This window comes from Nicotiana tabacum, chromosome 5 (genome assembly GCF_000715075.1).
Source record: "Nicotiana tabacum cultivar K326 chromosome 5, ASM71507v2, whole genome shotgun sequence".
NCBI lineage: Eukaryota > Viridiplantae > Streptophyta > Magnoliopsida > Solanales > Solanaceae > Nicotiana > Nicotiana tabacum.
The window spans coordinates 25,832,417-25,850,964 of NC_134084.1; the positions used below are offsets into that span (position 1 = coordinate 25,832,417).

Below are 18,548 nucleotides of genomic sequence, written 5' to 3' on the forward strand. Positions count from 1 at the left end.
TACTAGGGAGGTTCTTGTTAGACATTGGCATTCATCTCCGCTAGGAATATACGAATCCCTAATGCCATATTTCTAAGCCACTAAACCTGTTCCAATACTCTCTCAATTATCTAAAGGTTTCTTTCAAAATATATTTTGTATTTGTTCAAACCACCAATATAATCCCTAGATTTTTAATCATGAAATATAATCATTAGATGTTTTTAGAAAAGTTAATGCAAATGATAATGGCGGCTACCAATTTCCAAGATGCTAATGTATCAATTTCAATGCTTAACCATTAAGTACTCAACATTCTAGAATCCCACCGTTGTTTATCCCTCGCGGACACGGGAGGCGAGACTTAGATAATTAGGACATACAAAGGGCAAAGATACAAATACACCAATCAAAAAGTATGAGAGATTGGCACTAAATAATCTAATAAGGAAAGGTAGAGGCAGTCCAGAGAAGTATTGAAGATGGGTGATTAAGCAAGATATGATATTGCTCCAACTTACTAAGGACATGACCATGGATAAGAAGGTATGAGAGTTGAGAATAAAGGTAAAGGGTTAGGTAGCTGAGCGTTGTCTTTGTCTGCAACAGCAACTTCAGTACATGACTAATGTCATGGGTTGTTTTCCAGACATGCCCCATGACCCCTTGGCCGCGCCCCATGGCGGCCTAGCAAGCCTCACAATGCCTAGCGCCATGGTCGGCCCCGTGGTCTTGGCTGCGCCAAGTGACAAGCGCGCATGTGCCTCTGTCGCCCCACCGATGCCTCTCGCCAGCGCCCAAGGGCTGGCCAACGACAACAGCGCCGCGCGCCCTGACAATGCCGCGCGCGCAGATCCTGATGCCTCGCCAGCGCCCAGCTGCAGGCCCATTCCAGCAGCGCCTCGCGCACAGACCCTGATGCCAAGCACCAGTGCCCAGCCTCAGGCCAGCACATCAAGTGTCGCGCGCGCCCACAGCAATGCGCGCGCAGACCCGCAAGACAAAGATGCTGCCATCGGACTTAGTTTTTCCTTGTAATAATCTAAGTCCTTTTCATTGTAATCATAGACTAGTTTTCATCATTTTCATTTCAGTGTGCTTCTACAGCTTTATTAGGACTAGTCTTGTCATGTTGGTTTATTTTTTTAAGCATTATTAAGGGGGACCAAACAATCAAACATTTCAATCAGCATTTTCTGGTGTCTCTCCCCCTCGACACCACATCATTGTAATCATCATTTTCAGTCATCAATAAAATCATCATCAGCATTCAAAACCCAATTCTCTCTCAAGCTTCCGCAATTGCCCACGACATTGGTTTTCCCGCACGGCACTGACAATCTAGTCTAGCGTGCGGCGAGGACCTCATTGGCGGACAGCAACCGCACTGACATCGGTTGCTTAGCCTTACGTTGCCCTTCCAAAGATCATCAGGAAGGCGTTGCGTAACAGTTGGTATCAGAGCCTAGGCTCGACATCGGACGAGGGAACATTTGCCATCATCACCATTTCTGACCATGGTGAATCATGGGGAGCGTCTAGCATCCCTAGAAGAGACGGTTGACCGATTACGACCCATCGTAGAAACTGTGCCTGATCAAAGCAACAACCTAGTGCAAAGGTTGGACGACCTGGACCGCCGAATGCGGCAGGCCGAAAATGACATTGCAAACATCAGTCGTGACTCCGACGAGGACCGACAAACGGCAGCCATTGAAACTGCCAACATCCATGGCAAATTTGAGGACCTCCAACAGGAGCGTGCCGACGATTTATCCCATCAGCAACATGAGGCAGACAGACTAACTGCCATGCAGCAAACCATAAATGACTTGACTGACAAGCTCAACGTTGTCAATGCTGCCTTACAGAGCCTACTTCGAGAAGGCGACCATCACATCAGGGGTGCAGCAAACCTCACCCCCATTCCACAAAAGCTTAAGATACCGGAGCCAAAGCCATACGACGGATCCCGGGATGCTAAAGAAGTGGAAAACTTCATCTTCGACATCGAACAATACTTCGATGCCGTGGGCCATTTGGAGGAATCCAAAAAGGTAGCGACTGCTGCCATGTATCTTCAGGGCGATGCCAAACTTTGGTGGCGGGTCAAACACGAAGCCATCAAGGCCGGTGAAGATACTCTTCAGACATGGGACGAATTGAAGGTAGCCATACGCCTGCAGTTCTTTCCCGAAAATGTGGAATACAACGCAAGGAGAAAGCTACGGGACCTCCGCCACACCAGATCAGTGAGGGAGTACGTGCGCGAATTCTCCGCACTCATGCTAAACATACGCGACATGGGGGACAAAGACAAACTCTTCGCATTCATAGAAGGTTTGAAACCTCATGCCCGTATGGAACTACAGCGACAACGGGTAGACACCCTGCCCAAGGCCATTCAAGCTGCAGAATGCCTTGGCGACTATCATTTGGGAACTCAGAATGACAGGCCCCAGCCGTCTGTCCGAGGGGGATCCAACGGGCACCATCCCAGCAATGGTGGCCCAAGCAAAAGTGGGGAAGATCGGAGTGCATCCAAAACTAAGACTCCTCTCTCCAACAGCAATAGTGCTGCATCCATCGACAACAATCAGGGGAGAAAGCCTCCCTCAGAATGCCGTCATTGCGGCGGGGCACATTGGAACAATGAATGCCCAAACATCAAGGTCAATGCTCATCAGACAGTCGAGGGTGAGTTAGACACATCAGACTCATCAGACGACGACCAGGTAGGCGCCTTCAATGCAATTGTTGGCTCTATCCCTCATGCCTTAGCGGGGACCAGTGCATCTCCTCCTAAGAAAACATCAGTCCCGATCACCAGGAAAGGGAAAGAAAAGATGGACGAAGGACCTCCTAAACAAGCGAGGACCCTAATGTTCGTCGAATTGAAAGTGAACGGCAAGCCCCTTCACGCCTTGATAGACACGGGTGCCACCCACAACTACTTGTCATCAACACAAGTAGAGCGCCTAGGTCTTGTTGTACAAAAGAGCAAAGGCCGTGTCAAGGCTATAAACTCACCACCTCAGGCATTGGGTGGAACAGCTACAAATGTCCCAGTGAAACTTGGCCCATACAAAGGAAGCATCGACCTGCGCATCGCAATCATAGATGACTTCGACATCATAGTGGGTTTGGATTTCATGAGGCAAACCAACACCATTCCAGTACCATTTGCCAACATGCTCCTGATGATGGAAGAAAACGGGGCCAAGCCCTGCACCATACCATGCTTTCCCATAAAGATGGCCGCTGAAAACATCTCGGCCATGCAGTTGGAGAAGGTAGTCAACAAACATGAACCCCAGGTTCAGGCTACCCTTCGCAGCAACAATCAGTCATCATGTCATCGGCCTCAAAAGACCGGTGACGCTCATCATCGTGTGAAGACTTGTCAGCCATGCCACAAGGACAAGTCGGATCACTCATCACAGCCGGGACCCTCGCAGCCATTACATGTCCCTCAGAGACCATGGGAAAGTGTTTCCCTCAGATTCATCACGGGATTGCCCCAAGTTGGCAATCTTGCATCCATCATGGTTGTCATAGATCAGTTCTCAGACTATGCAACTTTCATAGCAGCCCCGCAAAACATCTCAGCAGAAGATACAGCTCGACTCTTCTTCTCGCACATTGTCAAACATTGGGGCCTGCCCAAAAACATTGTTAGTAGGCGCGACTCACGCTTTACTAGCAACTTCTGGACCCATCTCTTCAGGTGCTTTGGGTCAACATTGAGTCACAACACAGACATCCATCCACCATCGGATGGCCAGACAGACCGGTTCGATGATATGCTGGAGGAATATCTCCGCAACTTTGCAACCGGATCCCAGAAGCATTGGGTGAAGCTCCTGGATGCTGCTCAACTGTGTTTCAATTCTCAAAAGAGCCATCATACAAACAAGAGCCCTTTTGAAATTGTTACCGGACAGCAACCGCTTCTCCCGCAGACGGTGAATGCCTCAACCATGCCGAAATCTCCTCGAGCTGCCAACTTCTCGAGCGAATGGGAGCGCAACATGGAGATAGTGCGGAGCTATCTCATCAGGGCCCAAGAGCGGGCAAAAAGGTTCACCGAACAAAAGCGTTGTTTTTCCCAACATCAACCAGGGGATAAAGTAATGCTACGCATCCCAAAGCAGTACTTGTTTGCAGAAAGGACCCATGACCCTCGCCTGCAACAAAAATACATCGGGCCCCTGCCCATTGCAAAACGCATTGGGAAGTCCACATACTAGGTCAAAACTCCATCCTGGTGGAAGATCCATCCAGTCTTCCATGTCAGCCGCATGCAATCATTGCTTCGCTACAACAGCAAGCTCAAAGAACAGAGGGGCGCAGACCTCCCATCCAACAACCATCAGAATCATCATCATCATCATCATCACAAGGCTCCGAGGACGGCGCCAACTCAGGTGGGGGAGAATGTCATGGGCTGTTTTCCAGACATGCCCCATGACCCCTTGGCCGCGCCCCATGGCGGCCTAGCAAGCCTCACAATGCCTAGCGCCATGGTCGGCCCCGTGGTCTTGGCTGCGCCAAGTGACAAGCGCGCATGTGCCTCTGTCGCCCCACCGATGCCTCTCGCCAGCGCCCAAGGGCTGGCCAATGACAACAGCGCCGCGCGCCCTGACAATGCCGCGCGCGCAGATCCTGATGCCTCGCCAGCGCCCAGCTGCAGGCCCATTCCAGCAGCGCCTCGCGCACAGACCCTGATGCCAAGCACCAGTGCCCAGCCTCAGGCCAGCACATCAAGTGTCGCGCGCGCCCACAGCAATGCGCGCGCAGACCCGCAAGACAAAGATGCTGCCATCGGACTTAGTTTTTCCTTGTAATAATCTAAGTCCTTTTCATTGTAATCATAGACTAGTTTTCATCATTTTCATTTCAGTGTGCTTCTACAGCTTTATTAGGACTAGTCTTGTCATGTTGGTTTATTTTTTTTAAGCATTATTAAGGGGGACCAAACAATCAAACATTTCAATCAGCATTTTCTGGTGTCTCTCCCCCTCGACACCACATCATTGTAATCATCATTTTCAGTCATCAATAAAATCATCATCAGCATTCAAAACCCAATTCTCTCTCAAGCTTCCGCAATTGCCCACGACATTGGTTTTCCCGCACGGCACTGACAATCTAGTCTAGCGTGCGGCGAGGACCTCATTGGCGGACAGCAACCGCACTGACATCGGTTGCTTAGCCTTACGTTGCCCTTCCAAAGATCATCAGGAAGGCGTTGCGTAACACTAAGTGTCATTTGTGTATTTTCGTATTCCTTGTCTTCTGTTATTACTGGTTGTTGCTTTTGTTTCGGCTTTCCGATTGTAGTACCTAATATTAGTTTTGTATTTTTGCTTCATTTTTCTTATTCGCGTGCTTGTTGTTGTCCTTGAAAATCGAGAGTCTATTGAAAAAAACATCTGTGCCTCTTGAAGATAAGGATAAGGTCTGTGTACACACTACCTTCTGTATACGGTGAAAACCGGGTTCGTTCATTGTTTGACCAATCGAGGCTGAAACATGGCAGGACAAAAATCGAGCTTGGGTTATATCGAACCAAGGCGCAAAATTAGATCGTCGAGCTCGTGACCCAGGGAATGAGCAAGATCGAGATCGAGTAAGATCGAGGGAAACTTACCGAGCCAAATAACGAAAAGGCAAAGTATCTGCAATCGATCGAGGATCACGACAAAATTCTCGGCACGTATCAAGAAGAGGTCGATTAACTAGCAAATCATGAGATTTTTTACCTTGTATAGAATTATGCCAAAAGTAGAACACTCCCACTATATAAAGGGAGTTTTGATTATTTGTAAGACACATCGTAATACACAAAAAGAAAGCAATATGCTGATCATTTCTAGTTATTATCATATTGTTCAGTTCAAACACTAGTTGAGACACTTTAGGGTGATCAAACTCAGAAGCTAAGGTTGCTCAATTTTGTGGTTTGCATTTATTTTATTATCGTTAATTCCAATATTGATTCATCTTCTTAATTTGTATTAAGTTATATCACACCTTTCCTAAATCCGACTTATAAAATTATATTGGGTTTATTATTATTGTTGTTGAGGGACTCCAAATATCTTATAAAGGGTTATAAATTATTTAATTATGTTAATCTATGAGAAAACTTCGTGTGTATTCTGCACTTGCACATGGATTGTACTCCCTCTATCTGCGCTCCCTATAAAAAGGCTCTGTATCTGGAGAACTGAATTTGCTGGCGCTTTCACTTTGAAGGCGCACTCCCTCTCTCTATCCACAAAAAACAAAACACTAATATTTGGGAAGAAAAAGCAAAATGCCGAGAGGACAGAAAGTCGTGAAACCATCATGTTCATCCTCAATTACACCGCCATCGTCATCACCGCCGTGGGTGGAGCTTCCGATGGAAATCACGGCAAACATTCTGCAGCGGCTGGGAACGGTAGAGATACTGGAGAATGCAGAGAGAGTTTGTAGTACGTGGTGGAAGGTGTGCCATGACCCCGCTATGTGGCGTGTTATTGATTTGAAATATGACGATCCTAGTTTCAAGACGACTAGGGTTTTGGAGCAGATATGTCGGATTGCTGTGGAGCGTAGCCAGGGCCAGTTACTCAAAATTAACATCGACAATTTTGGTAGCAAAGATTTGCTCGACTACATTGCTCAGAGGTTCGTATTTGTTGGCCTAAAATTGTTTTTTAAACTGTTAAATGGGTTGATTGTCTTGGCTTCTCACCTCTGGGCAATTAATGTGATCAATTGATTACATTGAAAATTTAATTAACGATTTCTTAATCAATTGAACTAACGAGTAATTATCTTGATATATGTACACAAAAAGCACAATACTCCCATATAAAGGTACGTGGAGTTAGATATTTCTAAGTTACATTTGGTTTAAATACTATATTTCAAATTTGTCATATGTTTAATTTGGATATTATACTCCTCATTAGAATATTGTGGTATGTTTGGTTTGGATACTATATTCCAAATTAGAATATTGTAGTATGTTTAGTTTGAATATTGTTTTCTAAATTAGAATAATGTGGCATGTTCGATTTGGATTGTATTCCAAATTAGAATATTGTGCTATGTTTCAGAATATGTGAGAACAGAAGCAGATCCAGGATTTTAATTAAATGGGTATAGATTTTAAGATTTTTAGCATTGAACGCAATGTACTATTAAAATTATGGGTTCAAATCTAATACTTATTGTGATTTTAGTAGGTTTTTACATATAAATTCATACTGCATGTCGAAAGTTATGGATTCAGTTGAATCTGTAGCCGAAAGGCTACATTCGCACCTGTGTGGTAAGATTTGGAGGTATAGAGTGTAATACTTTTGAGATATTTAATGTAATTTCAAAACTTGAGTATATCATGAAAGTGAGTCCTCTAAATGGGTATGTTATGAAACTTACCTATATTTTTATATGATAATCCTTGTTAAACTATTTGATATTACCTAAGAATGTGCAAGTACCATGTTCCACTGTACTTATTGGCCACGATTAGTGCAAATGAAATCTGGTTTAGTTACTCCTATAAGATAATTTAGCCTACTAACCAGTCTCAGGTAACTAGCAAGATCTTCCAATGCTCTTCTCTATCCAAGAATGGTTTTGACATTTGGATTCATAGGACTGTTAATATAGTTGCAATTTAACATGCATGTTTCCTCTATTCTGTCCAAAAGTGTACTCTTTTTGTAAGATAGAAATGCCTGAATATCTGAATGAGAAATTCTTAAATCCAGGCCGATATTATAGTACTCCCTCCATTCTAATTTAGGTGTCTTACTTTCTTTTTTGTTCTGTTTCAAAGAGAATGCCTCTTTCTATGTTTAGTAACTCTTTCACTGCAACTTTTCACATGGCATATTTAAGATACAAGATTCAAGGACATTTTGGTACACTACACACATCTTTAGCTTAGGACCACAAGATTTAAAAGTCTCTTTTACTTTCTTAAACTCTGTGCCCAGTCAAACTAAGACACATAAATTGAAACGGAGGGAGTAATCAATTTTTTTTTTACCTTGTGGGTGTTTTTGTAATTGCTCATTTGTTTTTGTTGCCACCCTTGAAAAAGGAGTTCTCTTAATGTAATCAATTTGTTATTCTTTCTAACAGATCAAGTCAGCTCAGACATCTCCGACTTGTCAAGTGTTATAACTTAGCTGGAGGTTTGGCTGCAGTTGCCAAGAATTTCCCGTTGTTGGAGGAGTTGCACTTCCACTCCACCGTGATTACTCAAGATGATATAGAAAGTGTTGGTTGCTATTGCCCTCTGCTCAAGTCATTTATATTGAATGACAGTGTATCCGTTATATTTGGACTTCCATCATCTCACGGCGATTATCAAGCTCTAGCTATTGCCAGAAGTATGCCTAAATTGCAGCACCTTTCGCTTCTTGAGAATACCTTCACAAATGTAGGATTGCAGGCCATTCTTGATGGCTGTCCACACCTTGAATTGCTTGACTTGCGGCGCTGTTATAATCTAAATCTTGAAGCGGATTTAGGAAGAAGATGTAGGCAACAGATTGTAGATTTAAAACTCCCTCATGATTCCACTCATGATTATGAATTTGATTCTGGACTTGGGCATTACTGGGCTTTTGATGATGGCTACAAATCTGTGTTCGCCGATATTGCTTATGATTATAGTCACGTCCTTGGCCTCAGAGACTATCAAGAGTATGATTATGGTTACTTTGATGAAGAAGAAGATTACTTTAATTGATGACTCCAGTTACTTTTATTGATGTCATGTTCAAACCAAAAATTACTGATGGTAAGGACGAAATCTTTTAATACCTGCTTTCTTTCATCTTTCTTTTCTTTTGTTCTGCTCACCACAGGATATAGAAAGAGAAGTGGAGATCATAAAATGGCTATTTGATACAGAACATTGTTGGTGGTTGCATTTTGTATTTTGCAGGTTTTTGGTTGCTTTTGGGTTATATGCATGGCATCTTTTTGCAACAGTAACAGGTGATATGTTTAGTTTTATACATAGTTTGCTGCTTGATTGTAATTAGAATGACCAAACTAATCCTCTACCTTTTGCATTTGAGGTGGCCTAATAGATAACTTTTGCCCTTCTTTTGTTCCCCTTCTTATTCAAGTTTGCTGTGTATCTACTTTTTGGAGCTTGGGTATCGAAGCTACTTCTGCTGTACATGTTCAGAGTAATTTCGTTCTTGTCCGCCGGTTGAGCTTGCACATAATTATGTTTTTCAATGTTCCAATTAAGTACTGGCTAAGCAAATTACTGGCATTAGTTATTTCTTCCTAATCAAGGTTGAAACTGATTTCAAGTCTGTCGTGAACTCTTCCATTGCATTGGGTTCTTTTAGATGTCTAAAAATGGCATATTGTTTGCAAAGTTGAACGGATGGTCAAACAAAGAAAACGCTAAAAACTATGGAGATTGTAGTTTCTAGCTTGACAATGGAATGGAAATTACAATAAACACAGTTGATGAATCCCAACTCAAGTGTCACGTTTTGTTTGTAATGCTTGCATGGATATCCAATTACTTAGGTCCAAATTGCAACACACCAGGGTCACCAAGTGGTTATTCGTCAAGGGACAAACCTTAATTCCCTGGAACCGTCGAACCCCGGACCTTGAACCGCAGCTTTTGACCCTCCGACTCCGGACACTAACCCTCTACCAGCGACTCCAGACACCAATCCCTGAGATCCCCCTAACCTTGCACCCTATTAATTTATTCCCTTTGTCTTATGTTTTTGGTTTACACGTCCCTCAAGAAAATAATTATATTTTTGATTATTTTACCTTTATTTATGTCTTATTAATATTTGAACAATCTTTATATTACTCCATGAATTTTTATCTTTTTGGCGTGTGTAAGTCTATACATTTGATCTAGGGATGGCAATGGTGTGGATGCAGGGCGGGGCAGGTTTCAGCATTTGCGGGGGCGGGGGCGGTTCTAATATTTTTTTTTTTAAATGATGCGGGGTGGGTGTGGGTCGAAATTTTAATTTTTTGAATTAAAAGGTAAAACGCTCATAATAAAACCTAAAAGTCCAAACACAAAGTCGTTGCAATTCGCTGTGTTTGCAATTAGTACAATTGCAAACAATATTAATACATGTTTACAATTCGTTGCCTTGTTTTTTTTTAAGATTTTTGAATGGTTAGTTCACGTTTACATTGATGCAGTAATGGATTTTAATGGTTTTATTATGGGAAAAGAAAGGGTGGATGGTTTGTCAAAAGATGCAAGTTTCTCAAACACAACTTTATACATTACAATCCAAAACGAAGAATACTTGTACATTAATACCAACGAAAGAAGCAAAATAAAGAAAAAATTGTATAAAATTTCTCTAAAAAGAAGAATATATAAATTATAATGCATTGAAATATGGTGTCTTTTGATAATATTCTCAAATTATAAAATATTTTCTTTTAAAAAAAAAAACGTGGGGCGGGGCGGGTTTATGCGGGTTTGCCCCGCAACCGCACCGCCCGCACCATTTGCCAATCCGTAATTTGATCATGTGTGAAGCAAAATCCGTGGCTGGCGAATGACCCATTCCCCGCTCCATTTTTCTTTAAAATCTCCCAGAAATCCGTCTCCCTAATAATTCTCCTCCATTTATACTCCCATCAGTTATTCCTCTTTCAATTTTCAGATTCCAAAGTTTCTTCTAACCTCGACAGACCAGAATTATTTTGTTTTTACTTGATGAAAAAAAAAATTGTTTTTTACTCCATTCTTTTATACCAAATTCCTCACAATTCACCTCTCTTTTAATAATAAAGTTACCCGTCCATACACATGAGGATTCAAACTCAAACACACATATACAGCAGACGCCACGTGTACCCTTAAAATCCAAAGGTCTAAATTGTATCTCTCTTCTTTCTTGAATATTGTTGGTCAAATATCATTTATAGCTACTCGGGCCAAACCTATAATATCCGGTAGTCCAAAATTACAATACACATTTTATAACCCAAAAGTCTTTTTTGTCTAATTAGTCATTTATAGATACCATTTGCTATATTACGTGTTATAGATATCTTTTATGTTTTTATACAATGTATTTCATGTATTTAAACTGTTGTATTCATTAATACAACCAAAAATATAGGCATAAAATCTGGAATTCCAGCTAAGTTTGACATGTATTTAGCTGTATTCAAGCGACATTAACATTAAATACAGTGACGTATTTGCGCTAAAAACGGAAGGAAATAAAATCACATGATATTCTCCTAATTTAACTCAACGAACTAAAACGATCCCTCATTAATCTGTATTTGAAAGATACATAATAAGATTATAGCTGAATAAAGAGAAATACATATGAATAATACAGTTGAATACAACAAAATACACCTTAATTCATCTGAATAAAACACTTGATTACAACAAAAATACAACTGAATACAGCTGAATAAACTCTTGAATGCAACAAAATACAACTAACTTCTGCTGAATAAAATAGTTGAATATAACTAACTACAACTGAATACAGTTGTATAAAACACTTGAATACAACTAACTATTGCTGAATAAAATAGTTTAATACAACTGATTAAACCTGAATACAAGTGAATACAGTTGAAGAATACATTCGAATACAACTGAATACAAACAGGCGATTTGGGCGATCTAGAGAGAGAAACAGCCCTATGGCTTCGCCGACCGGCGGCCAGCCATTAATTCCGGCTGGTCAGCCCCCTAACACATCTACAAAAATTGAAAAGGTACGTGAAAAGGAATCTTTCCATGTTATCCTCTTGGCAAAGTCTTCGGGGATGTCTCCGAACAAGACGCATTTGCCGCCGTCCGTGAAGCCTTTCGCCTCGGAGTCAATTTCTTTGATACTTCCCCGTACTCAATCTCTCTCCTTCTCCTCCTTTTCTTTGATAACAGATGCAAAGAGATATGTCACACTCACTGCATTGGACTCTTCCACATATATGTAATTGATGATTCTGATAGTTTAAGGATTGAAAATTGAGAATTTGAGTGGGAGAAGAGTTAAGAAACTAGGGTTTGTGGGAGAAGAGCATCTGGTTATATGCAAATAGAGAGAGATTGTATTGGGGTTTGCAGATACGCGGTAATTATATGAGAGAAAATACAAAAAGGGAGAGAGAAAAATAATATTTAGCATATATGGTGCCTTAATTGTAGGATGTAACTATATTTAGATTTTTTGCTATAAAAGATAAAAGGTATTTATAGGATGTAATATTTTAAAATGGTATTTATTTAAAATAAGTATGGTACTAAGGTTTTCTATAGGGTGTAAAAATTCCAAATTACAATACACCTTTTATAGCCCAAAAGTAATTCTAGTGGCTAGTCCAAAAGTAATGCTTTATGCTTATTTCTCAGTTTCGCCGCTTACAACCTGTTAAAACCCCCTAATTTTTAGCTGTATATATTTGGTCTAATCTTTACTTTGGTTTTAACATAAATCCATACTTTATAATCACATGGTTGTTTTTCTGGAATTTTTAGTCATGCAGCATTGCGAAATGATATTGGAATCCATACTTTAGAGACATGTGCATTTTATTGATTTTCCTTTGGATTTTTTTTTACTTCTTTTGTTTTTTACGTTAGATTATGAAATCAATAATGGAACAGTTTTGATCTAATTACAAGAGATTTAGCAATTAATGCAATAAGCATAATATAACGATTTAACAGAGCAAGAGCAACTCCAAACCAAACTGAAGGAACAAATCAACTCATTTGTTATTAGTACGTATTTCCAGGAATTCAAGGGCCGTTGGTTTTGTTTTAAAAGTGGAAAAGGAAAATCATTGGCTAAAGAGAGAGGGGCAACCACCCTTTGAATAAAAATCCGAAGCTCTCTATTATTGCTTCATTTTTTTCTGGGCTAACTTTCTTTGCTAGGGAAATACTTTGGTTTTCACCAAATAAATTTCCATTTTCACATGTATGTTATTAGTTGATTTTGATGGGAATCATAAGTTCAGGCCCGCCATTAGTATATATTTATGTGGATATTTATGTATTTCTTTATGTGAAAATAGATTTGAATATTGATATATTACAAATTTATCACTAAAAATTATACAAAATAGACTGTCACTATACAAAATTTATACAATAGCCTGTCATTATACAAAAATAAACTGTCATTATACAAAAAATATACAAAATAGAATGTCACTATACAAAATAGACTGTCACTATACAAAAATATACTAAATAGACGTCACTATACAATTTATATACAATAGACTATCATTATATAAAATAGACTGTCACAATACAAAATAGACTATCAATATACAAAAAATATATAAAACAGACTGTTACTATACAAAAAATATACAAAATAGATATTTTGGGCTATTAGATGCAATAAATTTGGGTCGGAGGGCCATTTCGTGTGAGTTAAAAAAAATATGAGCTATTAAAATTTTGAGGGGCTATAGAGGATAGTTTTCTCAAAATTTTAATAACCAAAAAAAGGGAGAAATTAAAAAATAGCCAGATTTACAACTGGTCGTTCAAATATAGCCCTGTTTCAAAAGTAATCAAAATTTAGCCACTTTTCATATAAAGATAAATCTGAGCGAAACACTGTTCAAAATCCGGAAAATACGCTAGTATATTATGCTGGAGTTCCAGCATAAGTATACTTGAACTCCAGCATATTATACTGAAGTTCTAGGATAAGTATGCTGGAACTCCAGCATAATATGATGGAGTTCCAGCATAATATACTGGAGTTTGGAGCACCGGTGCTCCAGTATATTATACTGGAGCCAGCAAAGTATACCGATCCAGCATAATATGCTGGAGTTCATACACAGGTATACACAGGTGCACCGAACTCCAGTATATTATGCTGGATCGGTCTCTGTTACAGCAAAATAGTGGCTATTTTTTATTGACTTGGTAAATGCTGGCTATTTTTGAATGACCAGTCCGTAAACTGGCTATACCGTGCTATTTTTACAACAAAAAAAAAAAGATTCCTAAACCTAAAAGGAAGTATAAAGTGTTCGAAACTTTTCTAATGAGAATTTACAGTACTTTTTAAAGTTTGTATAATTATGAAATATCCCCTTTTGTAATCGTTCTTTTCTTTCTTTTTTCCTCGTTGTAATTTTCGTTCATTTATTTTCTTATCTTTGTAAAAAGAATTTGGTGAAATTTTTTTGTTAATTTTTGAGATTTGATTAAAGGTTGAAGCTTTATTATTTGGAACTAATTTTTATGATTTTATTTGACCCGTTAAGTACTGTTTGGTTAGATTTGAGACGTATGGAGGAGAATTATTTAAAGAAAAAGTGGCATTTGAGAATTTGGTGGACTTCAAATTTCAATTTCTTTCACTGTATCCTACTGCCTTGAAAGTTTTAAATTACAATAATTTTATTTATTAACCAAAAAAGGACCTCTAAACCTAAAAGGAGTTTGGAAACCTATAACGTGGATTTTCAAGGCACTTGCCTAAGCAATAATATTGTATATGGATTAAAATTCCTTAATTACCTCTCTTTTTTGTCCTTCAATTTTTCCTCTTGATTTTCAAAACCATATTGTTTAGTGGAATATTGTTTCACTACTAGGGAGGTTCCCGTTAGACATTGGCATTCGGGAGAAATTTAAAAATAGCCAGATTTATAACTGGTCATTCAAAAATAACTCAGTTTCAAAAATAATTGAAATTTAGCCACTTTTCATGTAAAGATAAATCTGAGCGAAAACACTGTTCAAAATCCGGAAAATACGCCCGTATATTATACTGGAGTTCCAGCATAAGTATGTTTGAACCCAGCATATTATACGGGAGTTTCAGGATAACTATGCTGGAACTCCAGCATAATATGTTGGAGTTCCCGCATAAGTACACTAGAACTCCAGCATAATATACTGGAGTTCCAGCAAGTATAAATGTCCAGTATAATATACTGGAGTTTGGAGCACCGGTGCTCCAGTCTCCCGTATATTATACAGGAGTCAGCAAAGTATACCGGTCCAACATAATATGTCGGAGTTCGTACACATATGCACCGAACTCTCGTATATTATGTGGGACCGATCTCTGTTGCAGCAAAATAGTGGCTATTTTTCATTGACTTCGTAAACGATGGCTATTTTTGAATGGCCAGTCCGAAAATTGGCTATACCGTGCTATTTTAACTTGGCATTCCTCTCCGTTTAGGAATATACCAACACCTAATGCCATATTTCTAAGCCACTAAACCCGTTCAAATATTCCTTTCAATTACCTAAGGGGTCGTTTGATTGGAAAAAATTTATCCCAAAATTAGTTATTTATGTATTAAGTAATTGTAGGGACATTGAGATCGATGAAGTCATGGAGGCAATGCGTAAGATGAGAAGGGGCAGAGCTACCGGGCCAGACGAAATTCCGGTTGAACTATGGAGGCGTGTGGGTAGAGCAAGCTTGGAATGGCTTACTGCATTGTTTAGTGTTATATTCAAGACTAATAGGATGCCTGAAGAGTGGAGGTGGAGTACAATGGTCCCATTGTATAAGAACAAAGGTGATGTCCAGAGTTGTAACAACTATAGGGGCATCAAATTACTAAGTCATACCATGAAAGTTTGGGAGAGAATGGTAGAAATGAGAGTGTGAAGGACGATGTTTATTTCAGACAACCAGTTCGGGTTCATGCTGGGGCGATCTACCACAGAAGCTATCCACCTTATTAGGAGGATGGTGGAACAGTACAGGGATAGGAAGAAGGATCTCCACATGGTGTTTATTGATCTGGAGAAAGCGTACGATAGGGTTCCAAGGGAGGTCTTATGGAGCTGCTTAAAGGATAAAGGGGTCCCGGTTGACTATATTAGGGTGATTAAGGACATGTATGATGGAGCTAAGACTCGGGTTAGTACAGTAGGAGGCGACTCTGAACACTTTTCAGTTATTATGGGGTTGCACCAAGGGTCTGCGCTCAGCCCATTCCTATTTACCCTGGTGATGGATGCACTGACTCATCATATTCAATGTGAGGTGCCATGGTGCATGCTATTCGCTGATGACATTATTCTAATTGACGAGACACGAGGCGGCGTCAACGAGAGGCTAGAGATTTGGAGACATGCTTTTGAGTCTAAAGGTTTCAAGTTGAGGAGGACGAAGACGGAATACCTCGAGTGCAAATTTGGAGTTGAGCCGACGGAAACGGGAGTTGAAGTGAGGCTTGACTCTCAAGTCATTCCCAAGAGGGGTAGTTTCAAGTACCTTGGATCGGTTATTCAGGGAATCGGGGTGATTGACGAGGATGTCACACACCGTATAGGGGTGGGGTGAATGAAGTGGAGGTGAGCGTCGGGAGTCTTGTGTGACAAGAAAGTGCCACCGTTACTAAAAGGTAAGTGTTATAGAGCAGTGGTTAGGCCTGCAATGTTATATGGAACTGAATGTTGGCCGGTAAAGAACTCACACATCCAGAAGATGAAAGTAGCAGAGATGAGGATGTTGAGGTGGATGTGCGGGCATACAAGGATGGATAAGATTAAGAATAAAAATATTCGAAAGAAGGTGGGCGTGGCCCCCATGGAGGACAAGATGCGGGAAGTAAGACTCAGATGGTTCGGGCACATTCAGAGGAGGAGCACTGATGCACCGGTGAGGAGATGTGAGCGACTGGTTGTAGTGGGCACGCGAGGAGGTAGAGGGCGACCTAAGAAGTATTGGGGAGAGGTGATCAGACAGGACATGACGCGACTTAGGATTACTGAGGACATGGCCCTTGACATGGAATTATGGAGGTCGAGCATTAAGGTTATAGGTTAGGGGAAAGTTGTAAATATTTCTACAACACAATAGGGTGAGACTAGCCAGTTAGGAGTTAGACTAAGAATGTCATTGGTCGTCTATTGATGCAGGGCTTTACCTGCTAGTTTTTACTATACCAGTCATCTATTTCGTATTTCGTATTCTGTATTTCATATCTCTTATATTGCTGTTATTTTATTATGCATTTTTATGGTACTAATATATCGGCTCCTGTTGTTTTTTTGAGCCGAGGGTCTCCTGGAAATTGCCTCTCTACCCATCGGGGTAGGGGTAAGGTCTGCGTACATATTACCCTCCCCAGACCCCACTTGTGGGATTATACTGGGTCGTTGTTGTTGTATTAATTATTTTACCTTTTTATGGGGATAAAAAATATTTTAATCTCGAAATAATTAATTCTGAAATTAATTAAATTGTAATTTTCTCTCAACTAAATATATAATAAATTCTTCTTAAATTTAATCTCGAAATTAATTACTTCTTATCCCTCGTATCGAATGAGCCTAGAGGTTTCTTTCAAAATATACTTTGTATTGTTCATACCACCGATAAAGTCCCTTGATCTTAATCATGAAACATGTGTTTTAGAAAAGTTGATGCAAATGATAATGGCGGTTACCAATTTCCAAGATGCTAAGTCTGTGAGGTAGAAAAGTTAGTAGAAATTTCAATGCTTAACGATTAAGTACTCAACATTCTAGAATCCACAGTTATTTATCCCTAGTGAAAAATAAGACGGGAAGGCAAGACTTAGATGATTCAGATATATAAAGAGCAGAGATATAAGTATACCGTAAGGAGGTACAGGAGTTTGGCCTTAAAGGACCTAAGAAAAAATAAAGACAGGCTGAAAAAGTATTAAAAAGAGGTATTAGGCAAGATATGGGCGTTGCTCCAACTTACTAAGGACATGATCATGGATAAGAAGGTATGAAAGTTGAGAATAAAGGTAAAAGGTTAGGCAGCTGAGCGTTGTCCTTATTTGTAACAGTAGCTTTAATTAGTACATGACTTAGTGTTATTTGTGTATTTTCGTATTCTTTGTCTTCTGTTATTACTTGTTGTTGCTTTCGTTTTGGCTTTCTGATTGCAGTACTTAGTGTTAGTTTTGTATTTTTACTTCAATTTTCTAATTGGTGTGCTTGTTGTTGTCCTTCCTTCTACCTTTTCTAAGTCGAGGGTCGACCGAAAAAAATATATTTGCCTCTTGAAGGTAGGAGTAAGATCTGTGTACTCATTATTTTTCTCAAATCCCTCTTATGGGATTACACTAAGTTTATTATTGTTATTGTTGCAAGACTCCAAATATCTTATAAACGGTGATAAATAATTTAATTATGTTAATCTATGAGAAAACTTCGTGTGTATTATGCACTTACATATAGATTGTACTCTATGTCTTAAATTATTTGTCGTATATTTCTTTTACATGTTTTAAAAAAAATACTAATATTAAGGTACGCGCTTTGCGTGTGTACTCATATTAATGAGTACATACGTTTAAAAAATTACTTAGATATTATCAAATAATGTGTTTGAGTTATAAATTTTAAAATTATAAGTTCCTAAAAATGATGAATGTGACTCCATTTAGCTATCAATAAAGGAAGTAATCATGTCCCACTAAAGTCTGCAAATGCCTTAGTGTGATTTTGAGGGCTTTTGCTGAAATATTTTATGAAAATTATTGATAATTTATTGGCCTAATACTTAAAATAAAAAACACAAAAATACTTTAAT

The 18,548-nt window shown here is 39.6% G+C and overlaps 1 protein-coding gene across 1 annotated transcript; it reads left to right on the forward strand.

Annotated features, from left to right (window-relative positions):
• Nucleotides 1-6,150: 6,150 nt before the first annotated feature.
• Nucleotides 6,151-9,101, forward strand: LOC107792910 (putative F-box/LRR-repeat protein 9). Its single transcript, XM_016615170.2, has 3 exons — nucleotides 6,151-6,657; nucleotides 8,128-8,791; nucleotides 8,939-9,101. The coding sequence occupies exons 1-2, from the start codon at nucleotides 6,302-6,304 to the stop codon at nucleotides 8,738-8,740; spliced, it is 969 nt and encodes a 322-aa protein (XP_016470656.1). The 5' UTR covers nucleotides 6,151-6,301; the 3' UTR covers nucleotides 8,741-8,791; nucleotides 8,939-9,101.
• The last annotated feature ends 9,447 nt before the right edge of the window (nucleotides 9,102-18,548 follow it).